General features: G+C 36.4%; 1 protein-coding gene across 1 annotated transcript in view; it reads left to right on the forward strand.

Moving 5' to 3' along the window:
• The first annotated feature begins 2389 nt into the window (after window positions 1–2389).
• The window catches only part of LOC146146309 (uncharacterized), a 34181-nt gene continuing 14003 nt past the window's right edge, over window positions 2390–22567 (forward strand). Inside the window, exon 1 of the mRNA XM_083389456.1 lies at window positions 2390–3527. Coding sequence (XP_083245582.1) covers window positions 2813–3527 — 715 coding nt within the window. The 5' untranslated portion in view covers window positions 2390–2812. The remainder of the gene's footprint in view (window positions 3528–22567) is intronic.

The following is a 22567-nucleotide window of genomic DNA, read 5'->3' on the forward strand; positions in this document are numbered from 1 at the left end:
AGAACGATTCTAAAAAAGACAGTTAAAGTCCAAAAAACGATCACAAGCTTAAAGGACGATTCTATTGTACATTTGTCGTACTCAACGAATTTTGAAGCATATTTGGTAAAGCGTAAAACTCGGCGTACCGAGGTCGTGAGCAAAAATCAATCCCAACGTACAAACTCAACGAGCAAGCTTCACCCGCTGTGAAGGGAAACAGTCAAACCAGTAAAGTTCTGCTAAAAAACGCATTTAAAAAAGCGTTTTTAAAGGACGATTCTACTGATCAGTTTTCTAATTTTAAAGCACAAAATTATAAAACTATTTGTTAAAGAGCAAACTTGGCGTAGCGAAATCGTGTGCAAAAATCAACCCCGGCGTTCAAACTCAATGAGCAAGCTTCACCGGCTGTAAGGGGTTACAGTCAAACCAGTAAAGTTCTGCTAAAAAAAACACGTTCAAAAACTTGTCAAGGGCGATTCTACAACTTTAAAGGGCGATTCTACGGACAAGTTTTCTAATTTTAAAGCACAAAATGATAAAGCTATTTGTTAAAGAGCAAACTTGGCGTTGCGAGGTCGTGTGCAAAAATCAGCCCCGGCGTTCAAACTCAATGAGCAAGCTTCACCCGTTGCACTCTGCTCAGTTCGCAAAGGGCTGGCGAGCGCTGCTAAATGACATCACGTCTGCGCAGTCAGCCAAGCAGCCAGTCCGACATCAAGGTACAGCAGAAACGGCAGCCACAGACACAAGAACGGCCAGATCGGTCGCACGTTTTGGCTCAAGGCCGCCGCTCCGATTTGTTTCCTTCCGAGCAGCGAGGCCAAAGACAGCAGCAGACTAGGAACAACCTTTTGCGGTCAAACACGATTTTGGTTGTTTGTTTTTTCGGCATTTCTTGGATAAAGTTCAGCCTCGTTTGTGATAATTATGGGATTGTTTTAAAGCCAGAAAGCAAATTGTCGTAAGTTTTTAGCACAGTTGCTAGGCCAATTGAATTTTTGCCAAGCGTTTTCAGAAAATAACGTCCATGCTCATTTGTTGGAAATATGCGATTAATTTTAAGGCCAGCAAAGCAAGGTATCGTAAAGTTTTACTCAGTTGCATTTGACGCAAGTGGATACCTATTGAATGTTTTTGCCAACGCGATTGTAAACGTTATAGTTCATGTTTGTGTATGGCAAAACGACGAATTTTTAGGCATGACGAGCAAAGTGGCGTGAAGTTTAAAAATGTTGTTCACTTATTTCTATGATAATGTTTCTAAAGGCGAACAATGCAAGGTATAGTTAAGTTTTTAACACATTAGTTGCACTTTATGCAAGTTGATGCATATTGAATTTTCGGCAGTGCATTTTCAACAAATGGTTTATGCTCTGATGCTGGAAAACGTTTTTTTTTTTCATATTCAAACAGCAGGGTTGTCGTGAGTTTTACTTCTGTTTGAGTTTGTGCTTCGGTTTCTGTTATTGTAAGTCTACAATAAATCAAGTTCATAATTGTTTGGGAAGAGACGACTTTTATCCACTATAGAAGAAAAGTAGTGTGAAGCTTTAAAAATGTGCAATTTATTTAACTTTTTTTAAGAAAGAATTTAAGCCATAGGTCACAAACGCTTCTTTTTGGGGGACTAAAAAACAGTTGTTTACAACAGAAAATCGGTGTAAAATTGAGTTTTGCTTAACATCAAAACAGTCAAGTTATTGCAATTTTGTTAATATATTTGCAAACGAAAGTTTATGCTCTTATAGGCCGATAAGTAACATGCGTTTTTAGGTCAGCATAGCAGGGTGTCGTATGTTTTACTTTACTCATGTGCTCAATGTAATTTTGTCTACGCGTTTTCAAGCAATGTCCAGGTTCATGGATCAAACAATTGGAATTTTCGCGAAAATATGGATATTGCAATTCTGTCACTGAGTTTAAAAGAAAGTTAATGGTCGGTGTTTAAAAAACGTGATTTGTTTATGTCCAGACAAGCCGGGTATACGGCTTTATTGTGCATTTATTTTGATTTGCAAATGCACAAACTGTGCATGGTCTTATTTATATTTATTTAAGTTATTACGCCGCGACGCTTTCCAAACAAACTTATATGTTCAACCTAAGAAGTCAAACGTCGAAAGTTCATGGTTTAATGTTAACAAAATGTGGCACAACTGCGGTAAATATCTATTATATGATATGAAAGGAATATAGAAGCCTATGAGAGGTATTTAAGTTAATCTTATGAATTATATGTATTACTAAGCTAATGACGTTCAGTCCACGACCAAACAATGAGGGGGCGTTTTTTAATCCTTTTATTTGTGCATTGTTACAAATACATTTATCCTGATCATATTTCGTGAACGAAACAGGTCCAAATTGCATTTTTGCCCATTTTAGCAGTTGATATAAAAAACGGTGTTGTGCTAATTGTCCAAGCTACGAAGAAGCAACAACCATTCGCTTTCAAGAAAAGACCACAAGAGGGCCACGTGCACAACGTCCAGCAATCTCTGTGACCTTCGCGCAACTGTCAAGGTCACTCTCATCGACAGGCGAAAACAAAATGGCGGACTAGTTCGGATTTCGGTAAAAGGTCTTTGCTTTTTGCACGCGAAAATTGCCGGGAAAGGAAAGGGTGAGATCGTATCGAGAGATGCAGCCTTGTTAGCGACTTTCTCTCTGCCCAATTGCGGCCGGAGAGTGCGCCACTCTATTGCCCGTGTTTACTTTGCCAATGACAGTCGGCGCGCTATATAGCGTCCTGCCTTGACTGACTCTGCTGTTGTGTATTAAGTTAGGGCCGCGACCGCACGCAGAACGAACTGCAAACGCAGCAGCAATGGCGACATACAGGGAAGCTGGCTTTATTAACTCGGAGCCTACGTTCGCTGAATGCTTTTTGCCGCCTGATTCAACAGCCGCAGCTGAAAAGGCCTACCTTCAAGTTTCCCCGGGTGCCTCCATTAATTCAGCGTCAAGCGCCTACGAGGGCAATAATACGACTAACGAAGAGCGTTTGGCTGAGTCGGTAGGAAGCAACCAGTCGCAGCACAGTGAGAAGTGCAGCCCGACCGCTGCGAGCAAAATCGGGATCTCGCGAGGCGCCAGCGGGAAAATCGACTTCGGATTGCCGCCGAGCTCGCTTAGCGGAGTTGGGCTTGCTGCGAATCGGCCGCAAGACGCGAAGTACTTCGCCGCGGTGCAAAGACGCCGGGATTTTGTGTCGCCGCGTCTTGCAGAAGAAGCAGAAATGCAAGCGGCCTACTATACCCAAGATGGGGGTGCTTATAGCGGTTACCCCGTGTTTTACCCCCAGCCAAGTTACCCCCCAAGCGATGCCTCTACGGATTTGGGGACTTACCCAGTGGGCCACATGGCGCCGTTTGGCCAATGTGGTCTTAGGAACCCCGGGGTACAGCACCCCTACCAGAATGGGGGCCAATTAATCCCGTACGGCCCCAAAGAAGGTGGATGTGGGGTTGATGAAGGGGGTCAGGAATTTCCTTGGATGAGAGAAAAGAAAACGCTGGGCAAAAAGACATCGGAAGGAAGAAGTAAGTTATTTAATAGTTTTTTTATTTTTTTTGACCAAGTTTTTTAGATGTCGTCTTTGAGGTTTGTGAATTAACAACAATATAAGAAAATATTAACGAAAATGCTGCATTAAATCACTTCACATTCAAGGAAGACGTTTGCAATTTTTTAATTATATTTTTATTATCTTTAAACTGGCATTATGAAAAGCACGTATGCTATAGGATAAAAAGTGATACATGGATTGATCTAAGCAAAGTAGTCATAAAGTTTGGAAAGATATTGTCTTTGAGGTTTGTGAATTAACAACAATATTAAAAATAATGACAAAAATGCAGCATTAGTTCATTTTACATTCAAGGAAGAGAAATGTTTTTCCCTGTCGTTCGCAAATTTCAGTCGACCGTAACTTCGAATTTGCAAAATCTTTTCATGGAATCGAAAAAGTGTGTTGTGGCACAAATGACACAAATGCAGCATTATGGTTGATTTTACATTAAAGAAAATAGATTTTGTGCGGCTTCGTTTGCAAATTACTGTCGACAATAACTCCTAATTAAACAACTTATTTTATGGACCTATTTATGTATTCCTTGATAAGGATTATTTTAACCATATGCAAGGCCAAGTGCTCCTGAAAATATATGCATAAAATTTTAAATTTTAAAACTACGCTGATTTAGATTGTGGCGTAAAAAGGTATCTTACCAAAAGACTACGCTATTTAAAAAAAAAAGTTTAATACATTTCAGACATCCTTCCTTATACATCTTAATGTTTGCTTGCTTTTTGTTATTCTAGGACTTATTTTTTTTCTAACGTTTTACTTTTCAATTTAAATCTTTTTTTTTTCAATTTAGATAATTGAACTTTTTTAGGCTTAACTTTAACTTCTTTTGATGGTTTATAAAATAAAATGAATATTTATTCAGGACATGAAATCAATTCAGTCCTCCTATAATTTTGTATGGTTAGTGTATGATACTCATTCACGAAACTCATTTATTTAACACAACATGCAGAACCATTGACTTTAATCTCAAGTTTAGTAAAAACTTCGAACCTAGTAATACATCTGTAACTTTAAAACACTTTAGCGTCATATATTAAACAAAAAGCTGAACAAGTAAAGGCATCAGCCTTCAATAACGCAAAGCCACATTCATTTATTGTTGTGTTCTGTATTCCGAGAAAATTCTGGCATTTACGATTTCACATTTGCATTCGAAATAGTCAATTTGTGAAGTTGGACACAAATCAACATAATATTATTGCCAAATTAAAAGCACAGGGCACCAAGGTTCGGTTGAGCTTGTCTGGCTTTTTTGCACGTTGTTAAACACACTTCCAGCAAGTGCCAACGACAAAAAGAGACTTTTAGGCACTGTTCCAAATTATTACGGCATCTTTTTGCCGTAAATAGGCTTTCCAAAAATGCAAACAACACGTAAGCGTTGCTAAACTATCCCATCAACCTTTCCTTAACTAGGTAGAGCTTTTTTGCCGTTTTTTTTTACTTGTTAAACAATGTATTAAAGTACACCTATTGAGGTATTCCAAACATTTATTGAGGTACACTATGCACGGATCTGTAATGTAGCTCTATATGACTGTAGTTTAGAAGAAAGCAATAATAACCAGATCTTTGATGCTTTTATGTAGAGATTTCGATATAGGGTTCGCAAGAAACATATTTTGTGTTTTTATTGTAAGTTTTTCGCAGGATTTACCGAAAGCGGCATATTGATAAATGTATTGTTGTGAGTTATTCCGCATAGGCGGGGAAAATACAATGATTTTGTTTTTTTGTGTGTGATTTTGGTAATATTGCCTAAAACAGGTGTTGTTATATATTTGTTGTGAAATTTTGCAAGGGTTTACAATAACCGCCGTGCTTTCAATTTTTCAATTTATTTGTGATAAATTATCGCAGAAAAATTTCGAAGATAAATGTTTTTCGATGATATTGTGGGTTTCTGTTGGTTTGCACACTTAAGCATATGTTTTGCTGTTTTACTATTCGGTATGGTTACATTATTAACACAGACGAGTGATTAGCAGTTTTCACAAAGCAACTGATACATGAGGTGATCTAAGCAATATAGTTGTTCGGAAAGATGTTGTATTTGAGGTTCCGGATTAACAACAATATAAAAAATGACGCGACGAATCTCCCATCGACAAAACAGAACGCACTTTAAATGTTATAGAGTCTCGATTCCTCTTCAGACGTCCAGACAGAGACGGGGCAGCCCGGAAAATTGTCGCTCGAAAATTTAATGCAAATCATGCTGTAATGAATGTCGGGTTTAGCGCAATACGACGCTAAAAAGGGCGGCTCCATTTATTCTAGGCCCGGACTTTAGTGCTATTTTCGCATTTAAAACGACTTGATAAAAAGGACAACTATTTTTCGACAAAAACGGCTATAAGTTTGGCTATAGTTTTTACCACAATATTCCTAAAGCGTATTGTATTTAATAGCGTTAATAAGTATATAATTAAAAAAATCCCTTATGGCGTATGTCCACTTCTCAACCCATTGGCCGCGCTCAAAATTCTGTGGCCATTTAATTGGGTTGGGTCGCCGACTGCAGCAGTTTTACATAGTTAGAATTGTGCAAGATTGGTACTGCGCAAAATTCTTTCAAACTTTTAAAAAGCTCCGAGAGAAATACAAAGACATATATTATATTTGTTAAAATCGAATTTACTTATGGTATTTTTCACATGCTTTGTTTCCTTACAAAACGTTAGTGAATAGAATTGGGTCGTCAAAGCTTTGCTGCTATATTTAAGGTGAGTATTTAAAAAAATCATAAACATTGGTCTACTGCTATGCGATTTTTTTCCAGCCTACTCAGGCAAATTTTCAATTTTAACACTACATGAATAGTTTGCAGAAAATTGGGGCAAAATTCTGTTTATAAGTCCAAAAAATATGCCCGGCTTTATAAATGGAGCTTTTCTACTTGTAAATCATCACGGGAGTCGTCTGTTGTGCGAAGCTTGTTTCTGTATGAATAGCAAATTAAGCGTGGCGAACATTAGAAGGAAAATCCCCACAAAATATTGTCTGCATATTGAAATCGGGGACGAAATCTCGTTTGCAATGACGTTCTTTAATAAAATATATAAAAAATAGTAGATAAAATGTCGTGTGGCTATACAACACTGTCGAGAAAAAGGGAAAATCCGTTAAAGGTGTTTAAAAGAAATAATTCCAAAAAATAAAGATTTTAAAACCAATTTTAATTCACTAAAATCGTTGCAGCATATTTTTGTCTTTATTTACCCATATTCTTGCATCAATTACATTTTTGTTATGTCAACGGTTAACGGGTGCGCATTTTATAATTAAATTTCGGTTTGTGAAATCGTGCATTTTCGCACACTCATAATGCAAAGTAATTTTCAGTCACATTAACTGATTATTTCAGTCACATTAATTGATGAGGATACAAGCGCGAATCAAGACTTCTTTGTTAAGACTGTATACTCGACCTATATGGATTTGACATTTATTTTTCGAAGAGTTTTCACCTACTAAAAAAACACCTTTCAAAAAACACTGGAAAACAAGTTGGTCGTAGTTTGACATATAGAAAACGATTACGCGTGTAGTTTGCAGCGTCTGCAAAGCTTTTAACTCGTCTTTCAACAGAAGGTGTAGCCTCGAGGTAAAAACACTATTTTCAATGGATTTTTTTGGGGGGGGGCTAGAAGGTTGTTTTAAGAGCCACTTAAAAAGTGAAAGTTTCGTTCAATTTTAACAACCATGACGCGATAATATTTTACAAACGCTTTCTGTTGCCAACACAAGTGAAAAACACAGCCTGTGATGAAAACGACCAGGGCATTCAATCAGTAAATAATATTTCTTGTGTAAACTGTTTTCAAAGAGTCCGAGTTTATTTTAGATTCTTTTGTAATTGATAAACTTGTGCTTTTACAAAACGAATATAAATAAATGTCTCGGTAAGACTTAATAAAACACTATAGCTTGAAAACATCAAATAGCCCAATGAGGGCTAACAAAACAAATTTGACATTTCAAAGCAAAAACATTATAGTTAGCGAATATAGTAAAGCTATTACATAAAAAAACAATTGACACATTTCTCTGTTTTGAAACGTTTCGGGAATACCATGATGTTATCAATGTAAAGATGAAGGCACAAAAGTTTTGAACTCCAGCATAACCGAATGTGCGATTAACACAAATCAAAAAAACGTGTTTCTTATTTATGAAATGCTTTTAGGACAGCGTTATAAACTATGGACATTTTAATTAGTCAATTATTTGCTTATAACTTCGTTCTCTTCGATTGAAGCATAAAAAAATCAAACAGAAATGCGCATTGTGTTTAACTAATATAGCTGTGAAATAAACTGAATTACAACCAAAACCAAAAATAATATTCGCTATCCGTATAATCTGCAAAAAAAACATGTTTCAACTAATTATGAAGTGGAAATAAATTATGTTAAACGGTTAAAATTTCCTTGTGATTAGAAGTGAGAATAGAAAACGACAGAAAACTTAATATTTACGCCAAAGGCAAAAACAGTGACGAATTATAAACATCCTACTGAGTCAGCTATGGACGCCTGATAAAAGCATTACACGGTAACACTACCTTTGGTCCGTATGCTTATATCGTATTCAAGCGAATTTACGAACTCGAACCTAATTACTGCCTCTCCATCTGTTCGCTCAAAGATATAGAGATAGAAAGATGTAGCCCTGATGCTAATATCACGTTTGAGCGTGACTTTTATTGCTCGAAACAACTAACTCAACATCAGAGTTCATTTAAAGACAAAATCATCGAACAAAGTGGGTCATCTAAAGTCAATGTTGACTAACGCAGTCGCTGATCTTTGTTTTTTGTTGTGGGGAACCATGAAATTTTGAAGTCGTGACTTTACAAAGCAACGTCAAAACGTTCACAAAGTTGCATCTAAACATGGCACACTATACACAGTTTGATTATTTTGTTAAGATTTAAGAGGTGTTACTTGCAATACAAAAGCTACATTAAAAGGGTGTCATCAATTCGCGCAAAACGAAATGAACTTATTTTCACGCAAAGCGAAATAAACTTATTTTCACGCAAAGCGAAATAAAAAAAATTTGTAACTTGGCCAGAACATTTTTTACGACGTATGAAAAACGGATGTCCTATATTATTTAGCTTTTCAGATTTTTTCTTAAATAGGCTGAAGTGTCGAAAGGAAAGCTTATAGCGGTCCGCCATTGAGTTTGTAACTTGGGTTAGCTTTATTGTTTAGGTTTAAGAATTAGAAAACTATTTTTCTAAACCAATAAACATATTGCCTATAGTTCTGATTAAACAATGACATCTCTTCTAGTATTATGATGTCACAAATTTCATTGTACCATTCGAAAAGTTTGAACAATGCACGAGTTACTTAGTGTTTATCCTAAATATATATCCAGTGTTTTGGGGGACCGAAACGGTCCCCTAAATTTCTCCAGCGGTTTCCCAAATTTTGGACTTGCAACTTTTTGGTATTTAAATGAAACACTTGCGGTCTCTTAAAACTACTTAGCGGTCACCCAAAACAAACCTTAAAAAAACCCTGTATATCACATTAGCCACATCCAAGCAAATCAAAACGAAACGAAACTCACCGTGCGACATTGTTTCCCAACCTATGGGTCGCGACCCTTAATTGGGGCGCCGCTTAATTTGGTTAGGTCACATGGTGAGATGTGTTAAGATAGGTTCATAGAAAAATTTCTTCAAAAAAAGTGAGAGAACAGAGAAATCTGAGGACATCAAGCAAATATTAATTAATTCGAAATTATTTATGCTTTTTGTTTTGTTGTTCTCTGACAAAAAATTCAGTTTGGAGAATTGGTTGCCAAAGCTTTGTCGTTCAAAACTGTGATTTTTTGCAGAAAAACCGCTCGAGTTTGTCCAGCAAATGTAGGCTACGCCCACTGTGCGTGGGCCATCTTGTCGTTGTTTTGGTTTGTTGCGTCACAGAAAGTAATAATCATCAAGACAATTGCGACAGTCAAAGTTTAGCTTTTTTAGACTTTTAAATTCTTTTTTTCGCCAAGTCGCTGTTGTGCAAAAAATCACAGCTTAGAGGAAAATTTTAGTCGCCGCGGCAAAAAGGTTGAGAAACACTGTCGTACAAGTTAGAAACTGGTCGGAAAACTCCCACACTGTCAGGAAGGTGAATTTATTGTGTTTTGAGCCCTCTAACCCGTCACGGCTTGCCTTCTATGGTTGACGTACCTTTCTTGCCTTTGACGCTTTCACGCCTCGTATATCTCGCCCCTTCAGTTTTCGTTTCGGGCTACTAGAAAAGGGTTTCTCAACCACACACTTAGTTTGGGTTGGCGCTTGTTGTTTTCTGTCGCAGCAATTCACAACAAAGCTTTCGAAAAAACAACAAAACACCTTTTCACCCTTTTGAATTGTTTGCTTGGCGCGATTGCATTACACGTCGATTTTAGCATATATGCTTTAATTGCCAACAAAGCAAATCATACTTGGGAGCATAATGGTTGGAGGTTGTAGTAAGACGTGATAAGAATATGAAAGCTCATACAGAAGTATAGGTATCATTTTGAACGTTTCGAATAACTCTTTATTTTTTTTGGCTTTGATATTCTTATTAAATCATATTTAATAACACAATAACACGTGGCTTTCTTTGAACACTTTTCGTTCAAGATTGTTTTCAATGTTTATGGTTTCTGCTCCCTGGTAATTGTACGCAAAGACGCAAAGTCATTCTGTAAATTACGTTTTACAAATAAGACGGCATTGAACAAAATAAAAACTTAAGAAGATATTACATTGGTTTTATATTTTGTGCTATCTTATATTTTCTGCTGACGTCGTAATTGTGTACACGAAATTGGTTTGGAAATGATGTTTACACTCTCTGTATAAAAAACCACAGATTTTTATTTAAGTTGGCTCTTGGTGTTTGCATGTTGGCAACCAATGAGACATTTTACTTGTAAAAAAGTGACTTTAAACTTCTAAACTCTTAAATATTTTATTATTCTGCTTGAAAGTGACAGTTGTTCACGTGACGCAAAAATGTTAACATATTTTTAGGTTCAGTTTTGTTTCACAGGGTTGTGGTTAACTTGCCTGTAAGTAAAATTATTTTATCCAACGATAAGTGGTAACAATTAGACAAACAATTGACCTTAATCTTCAAACAATATCCAACTGCAATTATTTTCCATTAGGTCTTGGTTTAGTCAGTTTCTCATCATTTTTCACAATATCAACAGGTCGCAAAAAACAAATAAACAGGTCGAAAAATATCACAGTTTGTCAAAATCGTAATCTGCATCAGTTAAGTTATACACTGTAAAACTGTAACAGTCACAGGTCGTTGAGCCTGTGTGACTCAGTTCGATCGCGCATTCCTTCAAATCATTGGCAGACCAAGTGAGTTTACACAACTAAGACTGGACAGAAACAACGACGTTTATGGGAAATTGTGTAAGTGATACCGGGGCTCACAATTGGCGCTGGTGCAATTTATTCACGCAATTACGGCACGTCAGCTGTGCGTTATAAGACGAGGGTTGGCAGCCGTTTTAGGGCGCAGGCCAAAAACCAAACGTAAATGTTAGAGGTTTAGTTTGTGTAATTCGTATAGTTTTTCCGTTTCTCACTAGCGCCAAAAGAAGGTCGTTTATACAGATTTAAGTAAGCAAAAACTTTATGCACGTTTCAACAAAAATCAAAGGGGTGTTAGTAAACAACAAGAAATAACAAATAAATAGTCGAAAAAACGTTAACAAAACGGGGCCCCACTATTGCTTACAATTTTGGTGTCTAGTGATAAGGAGTTATTGTAGGAGTCTTTTTAAAAAGATTCAAGTCAGAATTCGGATAAGATCTCGCGAAAAACGACCGAATTCAACGTCTTTCATCTACGTTTTAATTTACTCCGATCACGACCATCGCCGAAACGGTTAAGTCACAAGAAAGAGGAACAAACATGTGTCGATTTTATCGAACACTGCTTTCGTACATTTCCAAACCGACTCAAAAACCTTCAGAAAGGCTTCCCCTGCAAGACAAGACCACATTGGTGCACTGCAGCACTTACCTATACACAGAGCAGCGGGCAAACGGTCTGTGTTTATTTATGCGAAATTTTCTCCGCTCCCTGTGTGTGCCCGTGTGCTGCCAGGTCGGCTACGATACTTTGAACCGTGAGTCGGCCCATCCATCATTCGTCTGGCCGCCTGTCAGTCCTGTTGACTTGCGTCGCCGACACCTAGACGTTTTGACCCAACCTCTCGCCAGCGCGCTTTCCCGCTTCGTGTGAGAACCGCGACCTTTTTTGCTGTCGTAGGTCGCCGACAGCTGCCGAGCCGTTCGTTTAAAACAGGGGTTCTTACATTTTTTTTACCGTGGACCCCTAAAATTTATTTTTGCTTCGCGTGGACCACGGTAGGCCAGAAATTTTCAAAAATGACGTCATTAATTAACGTCACACAATACAAATAAACTTCACACAATACAAATAAAATTTTATAAATCTGCTGAATTCGGTCCAAAAATATGAAGGTAAAATGGAGTCTAAGTACATTCAGTGCAAAATATTTTTGAAGTTTCGGTAAAAGTTATTTTTCACTGAAAACAGTCATGACTTAATTATTTTGACAGATAATCCGATATTTGTTTTGTGGCAGACAAACACATATACGTGTGTGTCTGTCTTTTTTGTAACAAACTAATGGTGCTAAACTTCACACAAAACGTTTAATTTTTAATGTTTTAATTTCCTATTCTCACTCCGGTAAAAGTCCTCTCCGACTGAACATAGAGTAGTTTTTTTTTTGTACACCAAACTGACACTTTTGAACGTCAACGGGCGTCTCGTTTTTATGCAAAATTGACCTGCCTTACAGCTATATTTCTATACATATTTACATAAAAGGATTATAAAGAGCAGGTAAAAGTCATTTTATTATTGATTTAACGACAATCAGTCTTACGACTGAACAAAACCTTTCGCCGTGACACAAATTACAACAAGGAACAAACAGTTCACAGAAACAGCAGCTAAAAAAATTACTGGAAACCGACCTGGTATCGTGTTTTTTGCAGAGTAAGCGAACATTATGTAGCATGAAGTAACTCTTTTTATCACCCCGGGACTCCTTTACTGAAATTGGTTGCACACAAATGCGTTTTTTAGTGCAAACTACATTTCTGTAGAAAGTCGCCGACGGCCGACGTCTGCTGAGCTGTTCGTCTGAAAGTGTGCGTCGTTTTTTGCAGAAATTGACCTGTCTTACATTGTTTTATACAAACTTTTTTTGTTGAAAAATTAATCTTGGTAATAAAACATTCCAAAAGTTTCGCTGGGTGTTTGTTTTTCACGAACACGAAGCTCTGCCTTCGCCGAGAATCGAACCCCAGACCTAAGGATCGTAGTGCCCCAAGCAAAGAAGATGACAGTCTAAGCCAGTGATCGGCAAACTGTGGGCCGCGTGATAGCCGTGCATTTATTGCACCTATTTTAAAAGTTGGTGTAGGATAAAATTTTTAAATTGGCTCAGCTTGGAAAGGCCCACGTGCCAAATGTGATCCTGAGAGCCTGTCCAACTATATTTTTTCCAACTTGAACTGTACGTAATTTTTTTTAGCGCTTCGCGCGTTTATATTCTTCGTTTTATAGCATGTTTTACATTCTCATATTGCAGTGCTTTGAGCTTAAAGGCGCCGTGAAATATTTCACGTTAAAACCAAATATCCTGAATCCGCCACTGTTTTCGTAGTGGTTTTACGTAGTCGGCCTTTAATAGCTCTGAAAAGAGTTCTTTGGGCAGCGACAAAAAATGTTTGCCGACCACTGATTTAAGCCCATTGATTCGCTCGCTTTCATTATATACCCGGATGTTGAATCTTGGCCTAATTTGCTGAAATTAAAGGGATGGGGAAAAATTGTGAAGGCCTGACGCAACTTATTTCAATCGTTTTCTTATTTTTTAAAGCATTTGTAATTAAACTAGAAAATCTTTCGCTTTTATATACGTGAAATAATCGTTGTTTAACCAGGGATAAACATAGATTTCAAGTTTACCAGCTATTGAAGAACACCTGCTATCCATACGAAAAAACATGATTGGTCATGTCGCAACGCATTTTACTGTGTTCTTTATTTTTTAAATTGCATTGGGGAGGGATTTTTAAACTGGGGTCCATGGGCTAGTTTTTTTTCGCATCAGTGTATGTTAAAACAAACTAGACTTAAATAAAACAAAAACGATTTTGCGCCTTCTCCTTGAATGTATTTGAACTCACATCACAGTTTCACATTTTTTCAAGTTTTTTTTTAGTCGACTGGTTTTATGATATCATCTATAAAAACGTAATGCAGAATGGACCAAGCGAACCAATTTTTTTTTTTTAGTTTGCGTTTAAAAAAGTTTAAGAAACCTGCTTTAAGGTTTTACCTTTCCAAACCAGGACAATCCGTCTAGCCGCTTAATACTTTTATTAAACTACAAGTGAATGTTCTTTTCGTTAGTTGACGTTTTTGCGGTCGTCATATATTGCGTTGTTCGTCGTTTGGAGATTTGAGAAGTGCGTGAAATCGTCAAATAATGCTTACGCTGGTATTTCACGCCGACTGTGTACAGTTAATACGAAAAGAGTGTTAGATCCTTGCTGCGATAGGACGGATGTATATATAGCCAACAGTACCGAGTTCAAAGACTTGACTCCGCCATTTTTTTGCCATGAATTCTAAACGCCCTGAGGGTCCAGACTACTGTATATGGAGACAACTGTAAATACTTCTACACGACTTCAGATAAGTGTGTACCAATGCGAGCGGTGGTTGGGGTTGCTTTTTCCATACAAATATACAAATACAACCAGGGTGGTAATAATTTAAGATACCGACTTAACTGAAGAGTGTTTCTTCATTACATTTTTGGAAAACAATTCACATAATTTTAACGTTACATAACTTTACATGGACATTTAAAGCTCTAGCCCAGTATGATTAAAAGGTTGCTTTGCTTGGTGCAAATAAAAACAGAATTTTGATGACCAAAAGATAAACTATTTTTAAATAAATTTAAATTTCCAAAAAATCACTCAACTTTTGACAACGGTTCGGAGTGTATTACAATGTGTGAGGTGTCGGCGCTGATTTGTTTCATACAAATACAACCAGTGTGGTAATAATTTAAGAACACTGACTGACTAAACTGTTACAGTCTTTGTTGATTTTTCGGGGAACCAATTCACATAACTTTAAATAAACATACAAAAATTTAGCCCACTGGTGCAACTACAACCAAAACTGTGACGATCAATAGATTCACCATTTTCAATTAAAATAAATTTTGGAAAAAAACTCACTCGAATTTGTCTTATCTATTTACAAACACGATCGAACTTCTAGCTCGATGACTCAGAGAGGTCTGGCATTACTAATGCTTAGAGTGTCTATTTTGGATTCTTAGTTGTTGACTTTTAAGCTACTAATTTTTTGTTTATTGTTCAGTTTCTTGAGTCAGTTGTTTGCGTAAGGATTAAGTACAATGAATTGAAATATATTTTTCTATATTGTAAAACTTATTCTATTCCGATTCCACAAAGCAACCTTAAAAAGTAACACAAATAGCAAACTGTTTTACCATTAATCGAAGTAGCTACCACAATTTTACCAAAAGTGTATTCAATCAGAACACTAAAACTTAATCCAAGTCAATTGAGGCAAAAAAACTTACGACGGGTCAAGCCAAAAATTAAAACACTATGACTAAATTCGCGCCAAAAACCAGTGGCTAAGTACAATTTCAAAACAAATGCAACTATAGACACATAAGAAACATAAGAGAGGAGTGAGTTGTTTGTGTGAGGTTTGAGTACAATAAATTGAAAAATATATTTACATTGTTAGTGTTTCTATTAACCATTCAATTTTTCTTTTACCATCAAAAACAAACAAATGCAAGCAGGCTGTTTATCGCATATCATCAAATTAGTTAGAGAGGATTTAACCAAAAAGTTATTCGATTAAAACACTATGAATAAATTCACGTCAATTCCTTTAAAGACTATGGCGTATTGGCGTAATTCATATCCATTCATTTTAGGCAAAAAAAAACTTATGTCGAGTGAAGCCAAAAATTAAAACACTATGACTAAATTCGCGCCAAAAACCAGTGGCTTAAGTACAATTTCAAAACAAATGCAACTATAGACACATTGGAAGCTCAAGAGAGACTTGGGGCTGGGACCCATGGGGCAAACACGCTTGGGCGATCTCCTGTGACTATCACCCACATTCCTTACCCCGTGGACCCCCAAAACGGCACCGAAGCGAATTTTAACTTGGTGGTCGCGGAAACTCGATACTAACCCCGCACTGACCACTGCAGAGGCTATAGTGTTTGTCCAGCATTTGTGCTCACGGTGGTCTGTCGCATATCGGGTGGCCTCTTGGCCCCACTCTGGAGCCTTTTGTTGGGGCCAAACTCATTGCCCCCCACCCCCGGATTGCTGGGTAAATTTGATTAGGACCCCAGCTGCTGTTTTGGTTGACCCTGCAACTTAACCCCAAGCGCCCCAATTAAGATAAGGTCTACGAAGCTTTTGTGGCTCTCTGTCTTGTTTTGTTTGTTATTTTTGCGGGAATTCGGACTTTAGGAACATTTCGGTTCAGCCGGCAGTTTTTTTGACTGAAGTACTTGGTTTCCCGGTTTATTTTGGTCTCTTTTTGATGTTTGTCTTTCGTTGGTGGGTTTGATTTTTTACAGCGATTAAAGCAGTAAAATAAATGTCTAATGGTTTGCATAGAAACGCAAAAAGAAATGCCGCATAGACAATTTGAAACGTGCAATGAATGTTGAAGGCTCCAATTCTTTTAAGTTTTTCGAAAGAGCTACTAAAACAAAAATAGAGAAAAAAAGTTTAAAAATAGCACCAAATATTCCCGAAAGATCGCTGACAAATGTTATTCTATACGCTTAACTCTATAATTAAAATAAAGCGTTTGGTAAATTGAACCTACCAATGTTATAAATCCAACGAAATCAGCATGTAAGGTTATAGCCCATGAGCCTTGGGGTTGACAAAACTATCAAACTCGGAAATCGCGTTTATTAATAATTAATTAACCAAGCATCAGCTATTGGCAATGTGTAGGTGTAAAGTAAATGTTGCTTTAGGGCTGCGAAGTGGTGTGAATCGACAAACACGAGAACGTCGCTTTATAGGCACTAGAAACGCTACTGTGTGGGCTTGGCATACAATCGGGGCCGCTAGACTCTATCAATATTTGCCCAAGACGAGGCCAGATTAAGCTGATGCCTTAAGCAAACTTTTGAAGGCTTGATGGGCATGTACATGGCATGGCTGGTCCTCTATCGGTTGTAGAGAGACAAGTTTAGTCGAAATTTAATTTTTAATTCACGGGGTAAGACAAAAACATGTTTTCGCTTTTGGTGGCTAACCGGCTGTACCTTTTATTGGCCGTCGAGAGAGAACTTGTCTTATCTTAATTTTTAATCCATGTTAATACGGACATACAATGTTTTCCTTTGTACGGTTTTGATGGTATCCCCCCCAAACACACACACTCCTACCCCACTTTGCGTTGATTTCCGATATAAGTGACGATCGTGACGAATTGCTAGTGCTTGACGGATGATTGGCAGCAGTTTTACACCAAAATTTCTGCCAGCAATTTTGCTACTTGCAAGTTACGAAGACGATAAACACTAGAAAATTAGTTTTTGAAAGTAATATTTTAATCTTTTAGATTTAGAATATCTATCTATTAATTTTCAACATCTTAAATTGTTACTGTACTCCTATATGGGATTTGAACTTTCTATAGATGCGATTAACAAAACGACTTACTAGTAAAATAACAAAATGCAAAATCAACATTCAATAAGCGTCGAAGCGATCAATTTCTGTTCGAAACAGTGAATTTTCAGAATTATTCGCGACAAGCCGTGCGCGTCGTAATAAAAACAAGCAAACGAAGAATATTTTTTGCTTAATGGAGCATAATAGTTAGAGGTTGTAATAAGACTGGGTGAAAATATCAAAGCCCATACAGAAGTAGGTTTCATTTTAATAGTTTCAAATATATTTTATTTCACAGAAAAATTATTGAAACTGAAGTTTCAAATATCTTTTATTTCATAGAAAACTTATTGAAACTGAATAAAGAAATATTCGAAGAGTTCAAAATGATACCTACTTCTGTATTGACTTAGTTATTCTTACTACGTGTTGCTGCGAAGGTTGGATTTTTAACAACGAAGGACGGCCACACCCCTTCATTAAGATAATTGTCTTTAAACAAGGGGCTACGGAGACAATTAAAAAAAAATCCGACTCCGGCCAATTGTGCGATGTAGCCGAGTCCTGAGATACTTTAAATGTAGTTTTAGAAAATATATTGTTTATCGTTTCCGTCAAAAAACATAGACTTTGCTTTCAGCAAGTAAACGGTACTAAAAATATCATTTCATCTAATGCACCAATTTCAGCCAGTAACTGACAATGTTCATTTCTATTCCCACAAACTTTCTGTAGCAAAGTAAGAGGTGCCAGCGTTCTTCGCACCTCATCGTCGTATCGCGTTACGTTGAAGTGTCAAGGTGTGGCCTGAATGGCCCCAGCAATAAACGTGTAACCCCGCGAAATCACCACAAACAGCAATTACCTTAATCAGTCGAGCCTCGCAAACACAAATGAAACTTATACCTTTCACCTCACACCAAGGTTTTTCCGCCTGTATATAGGGGTGGGCAATTATATTTGACAGCGGGCCAAAATAAAAACATAAAATGTCTTGGCGGGCCATGTCAAAAAAGGGTTTTCAAATACAAATAATACAACGTGTGATTTCCTTTAGAGGAATCTTTAAATACCGGTATTCTTGTTTTGACAAGCTGGTAAGAGTAGGTACGAACAGGTTGGGATGCCTTACAAGAGTAATATGATCCAATTACAAGAGTAATATGATTCAATTTAAGATATGACGATGCCTTTGGTAGCGAAATATATATTATAGTGCCTGACGTGAATTGCTAGCAGCTTGGTTAAAGTGTTTTGCTGTTCTTGATCAGAAAGTGACGTCGACATTTATCTTACAAGGGTCAAGGTGATTTCCAATATAACATATTCAATGCTGCATTCTTTCAATATGTGCTTTTGTACTCATGACGCCGTTTGCCTTTACTGTTAACTCTATGTGTCCTGTGCAAGTGCACCTGTAAGAAATTGCGCATCACCGTTGTATATAAAGGTGTGTTTTGTCTTGTTCGGTCGAGTTACCAAATAACGGCACCTGTCATCACAAAAAAATTAAGGGAAAGCGGCAATTTTAAAACACAATTTCGCGTTTGTGCTGTACGACGTATGCTGGACGAAATTGTGTTTTACATAAAAACGTATACCGGATATCCAACCCGCAGTGGTTCTCAATTCTCATACAGTTGAAAGTTATATCTTAGGGTAGAATTTTTTTATTTTGAGGAGTAAACTTTTTCCACGTTGGAGTTGAGGAGGGAATAGTGGGATAACCTTTAAAATTACATAAAAATCTTCTTCGGGTGAGTTACGGTTGTTCTCAGAGTCTGTAAGATCCTTGTCTATTGTTATTTAAACAGCAGCTTATCTAGTCTAGAGATCATTGCTTTGCGACTTGCGTGTCATAAAACCTTGCTAGTTCTGCCGCAGGCAGTGTTGTTAACAAGTCATTTTGAAATGACTTAATTCCCAATCAAGTTTTTTTTAAATAACTTAAGTCAACGTCAAGTTATTTTAAATAAGTAACTAGTCAAGTCCCAGTCAAGTCATAATTTGAGCAAGTCAACTTCAAGTCATGTTCTTGGTTTAAAAATAAAACGTTAAACCATTGGAATAGTTAAACTACTGGAAATAATTCCTACTATTATGAGCAATAACTGAATTAAAAAATAAGAAAAACACAACATATAGCAAGCAAAATGTTTTACAAGCAAAAATTAGGATAAATATCTCAATTTTATAAATAAATGCTTAAGGAAAAGAAAACACTTCATTTCAACCCAAGTCATTTGCCCAAAAGACTTAAGTCAAGTCAAGTCATTTGAAAACAATAACTTAAGTGCACTTAAGTCAAGTCATTGACTTAAGTCATTACAACAATGGCCGCTTGTTTAACACATCATGTTATTGTTGCCCATTCCAATTCAGGAGTATTAAGTAGTTAAACGTTTGAGGAGGACCGTAAAGCATATAATTAAACACTTAGTTTGTTTTCAAAAACTCAGTATTGTGATCAAACTATCGCGCGCATGTTTTGTTTGTCGAAAAGGTTAACTTTGTTGACTGTTGCACCAGCGTCGTTAAACGTTGATTAGCTGTTTTTATTTGCTTTGTACCCCGCAGTTTGCAATATCAGTAAACAATACAAGTTGCAATACTTGTGTTTACTCTGGCAACACTTTACGTGTCAATTTATTTGCTAAATTGTATGTATTTAATTACAAAAACGTAAATAAAACAATACGGCTTCAAAACAAACTATATTTGTTTCGACCCTAAATAGAAAAATAATACTTTTCCGCTTTAAAAAATTATAAAAAAGAGTCAGAACAAGTTTCACAATATCGCCCAAATATACATTGTAAGTATAATTATTACTTGCGTTTTCCAGTGAGAAAGAAATATTGTATTGTTCTTTGACAAATTACATATATAACCAAGAGTATGGATTTTTGTTGTTCCAAAATAAGTCCATTTAAAAACAAAAAAAGTAGTTGTTTTAGAACTTTTGCCAAAGTAAATGATTTTAAGCAGTTAACAGATTGATAAAGTATTACGTATTAATTGTGTTATGTTGAATTCCAGTTAAAATATTACTATAGCAAATGTGCGGGTGAACTAATGTTCAACCAGTTCAGACCTATTCATATTATGACTGGCAGAATATTTCCTGTTAAACAGCGGACAACTATTATTAAAATAATTATCTGCATTAAACTGCCATTATGTAGTTAACCTTTACCATACCTAGTTATTGAAACGGTGAAATAGACAAAGGTTACCCGTGATTGCCCACACCTCTTTTACATACTGGGTATCAGGCCGAAAATACATTTTTTTCTCGCTTTGCGCCAATCTAATTTTGTGAAGGCTATTTCAGTTATTTCAATATATAATATGTTATTGTGGAGCATAATGGTTGGAGGTTGCAGTAAGACGTAATTAGAATATCAAAGCCCATACTGAAGTAGGTTTCATTTTGAACGTTTCGAATAAATCTTCGTTCATTTTCAACATCTACCTACTTCTGTATGAGCTTTGATATTCTTATTACGTATTATGTTATTAATGTGTAATACCCTTTCCTTTTTGAATTATTCTTCTACCTTTTCAATGCGCAAAAACATTAGTTGTCATGAAGTCATACTGTTGAATAGAAATCAAAAATGACTTTTATTTTGGCCGCACGGGGTTTAAATGTTTTTTTTTTCGGTAATAGCATCTGCATTTTCTGTAAAGATGTAGCACATTCCGCAACACCACTGACAAGACAAATTTTAAAGTACCTTTAGTTGTAGATTCGCTACCTACAAAAAAATTAACTAGGTATTATTGTTGTCCAATCATCCTTGTTTTATATTAACGCACTGATTTTTGTTTGTCTAATCAAGTTGGTAGTTTTCAGGTATATTATATCGATCATTATTATTCGGGACTTATTCATTTCAGGGTTATATCTACGTGGATACGAACGCTAGGTATAAAGTGTAATATTTTTTTAGATTTAATGCTGAGATTTATTTACGTCGTTGAACTCAAACAGATATTCATTTTGTAACAAATCGCCATGTGATATTGATTTTCAAACTCGCAAATTCCCGGGTTCGCGAGTTCAAGTCCCAGCTCAGCCGATTGAGTTCATCAGAAATAGAGTGCGTGTGTAGGTTGATTATCGCGATAAATGCTCCAAAACACGGCAAACAGTTTGCGCCACTAAGGCAACAGCCCGGACAGACCGTACGTGCCTAATCTCACAATCTATACCTGTTTGTACTTGAGCACTTCAGTCACAGTACAAAGCTTAAGTGTTACACGTCTATTGCCACAACACTTTACCAGCACATAGCCATGATTCTAGCAAATCCACTGGGTCGTGCGTAATATAACAATGTTGTGGAAACGTATATCGGTCAATGACGTCACGATTTCTGAACGCGTGTTACGTCATTAATGAATTTCAGAAAAAGGTTGTGCCCAAAAATTGTCCGGTATACTATTAACTAACAATTAAAGCTTGCGTTCACCCTTTAAAACAGTTTGAAATTCATCCTAAATAATTAGAAAATGCTTGTCCATATAAACAGCACTAAACATCTGGTAAAATGGCGATAAAAGGTTAAAATTTTAACTTTTGCTTTTTGTTCATATTACCCCTTTAGTTTTCAAGCTATATAAATAAACAGTGACCAAATGCATTTGAGCACTTAGTTACCGAGCAAGTATTTGTTTTAAAATGGTAAGTTTTTTCCACACTAAATTTAAAAAAATTATAGTTCCATTTATTATCTTTTATTAAAATCTTAAGACAAGAAGCGAGTTTTCATGTAGAGACCGCCTAATCGTTTCATTCGATAATTTGGTTTGATCATTATGTGAGTCAATACATTAGCTATTAATTCCGCTTAAGGAAGTAATACATTGCCTATAATTTCCCTACGCAGACTGTTATCGTATTTCATGCTACTTTATGATATCCTATATGTACGCTTAAAGTTATTTAAGTATATTTACGACAAAAGTTTAATACAGCAACAAAGGCGTCACCATTGATTTATTTGATCAGCGACTTTATCCATAAAGATTTATTTGGGACAAATTTATAAGATGTTTTAAAAACGCGAAAGTGCTACTTTCGGTAGACGACTGAGTTTAAAAAAAGCTTTTACAGAATTTTTAAGCACAAAATCCTAAAAAATACAATAATGTTTAAAATCATTTAAAGCAAATCCTTGTATAAACCGACGGTTTCG

The sequence above is a fragment of the Ascidiella aspersa genome, chromosome 5 (assembly GCF_963924565.1).
Source record: "Ascidiella aspersa chromosome 5, kaAscAspe10.2, whole genome shotgun sequence".
Taxonomy (NCBI): domain Eukaryota; kingdom Metazoa; phylum Chordata; class Ascidiacea; order Phlebobranchia; family Ascidiidae; genus Ascidiella; species Ascidiella aspersa.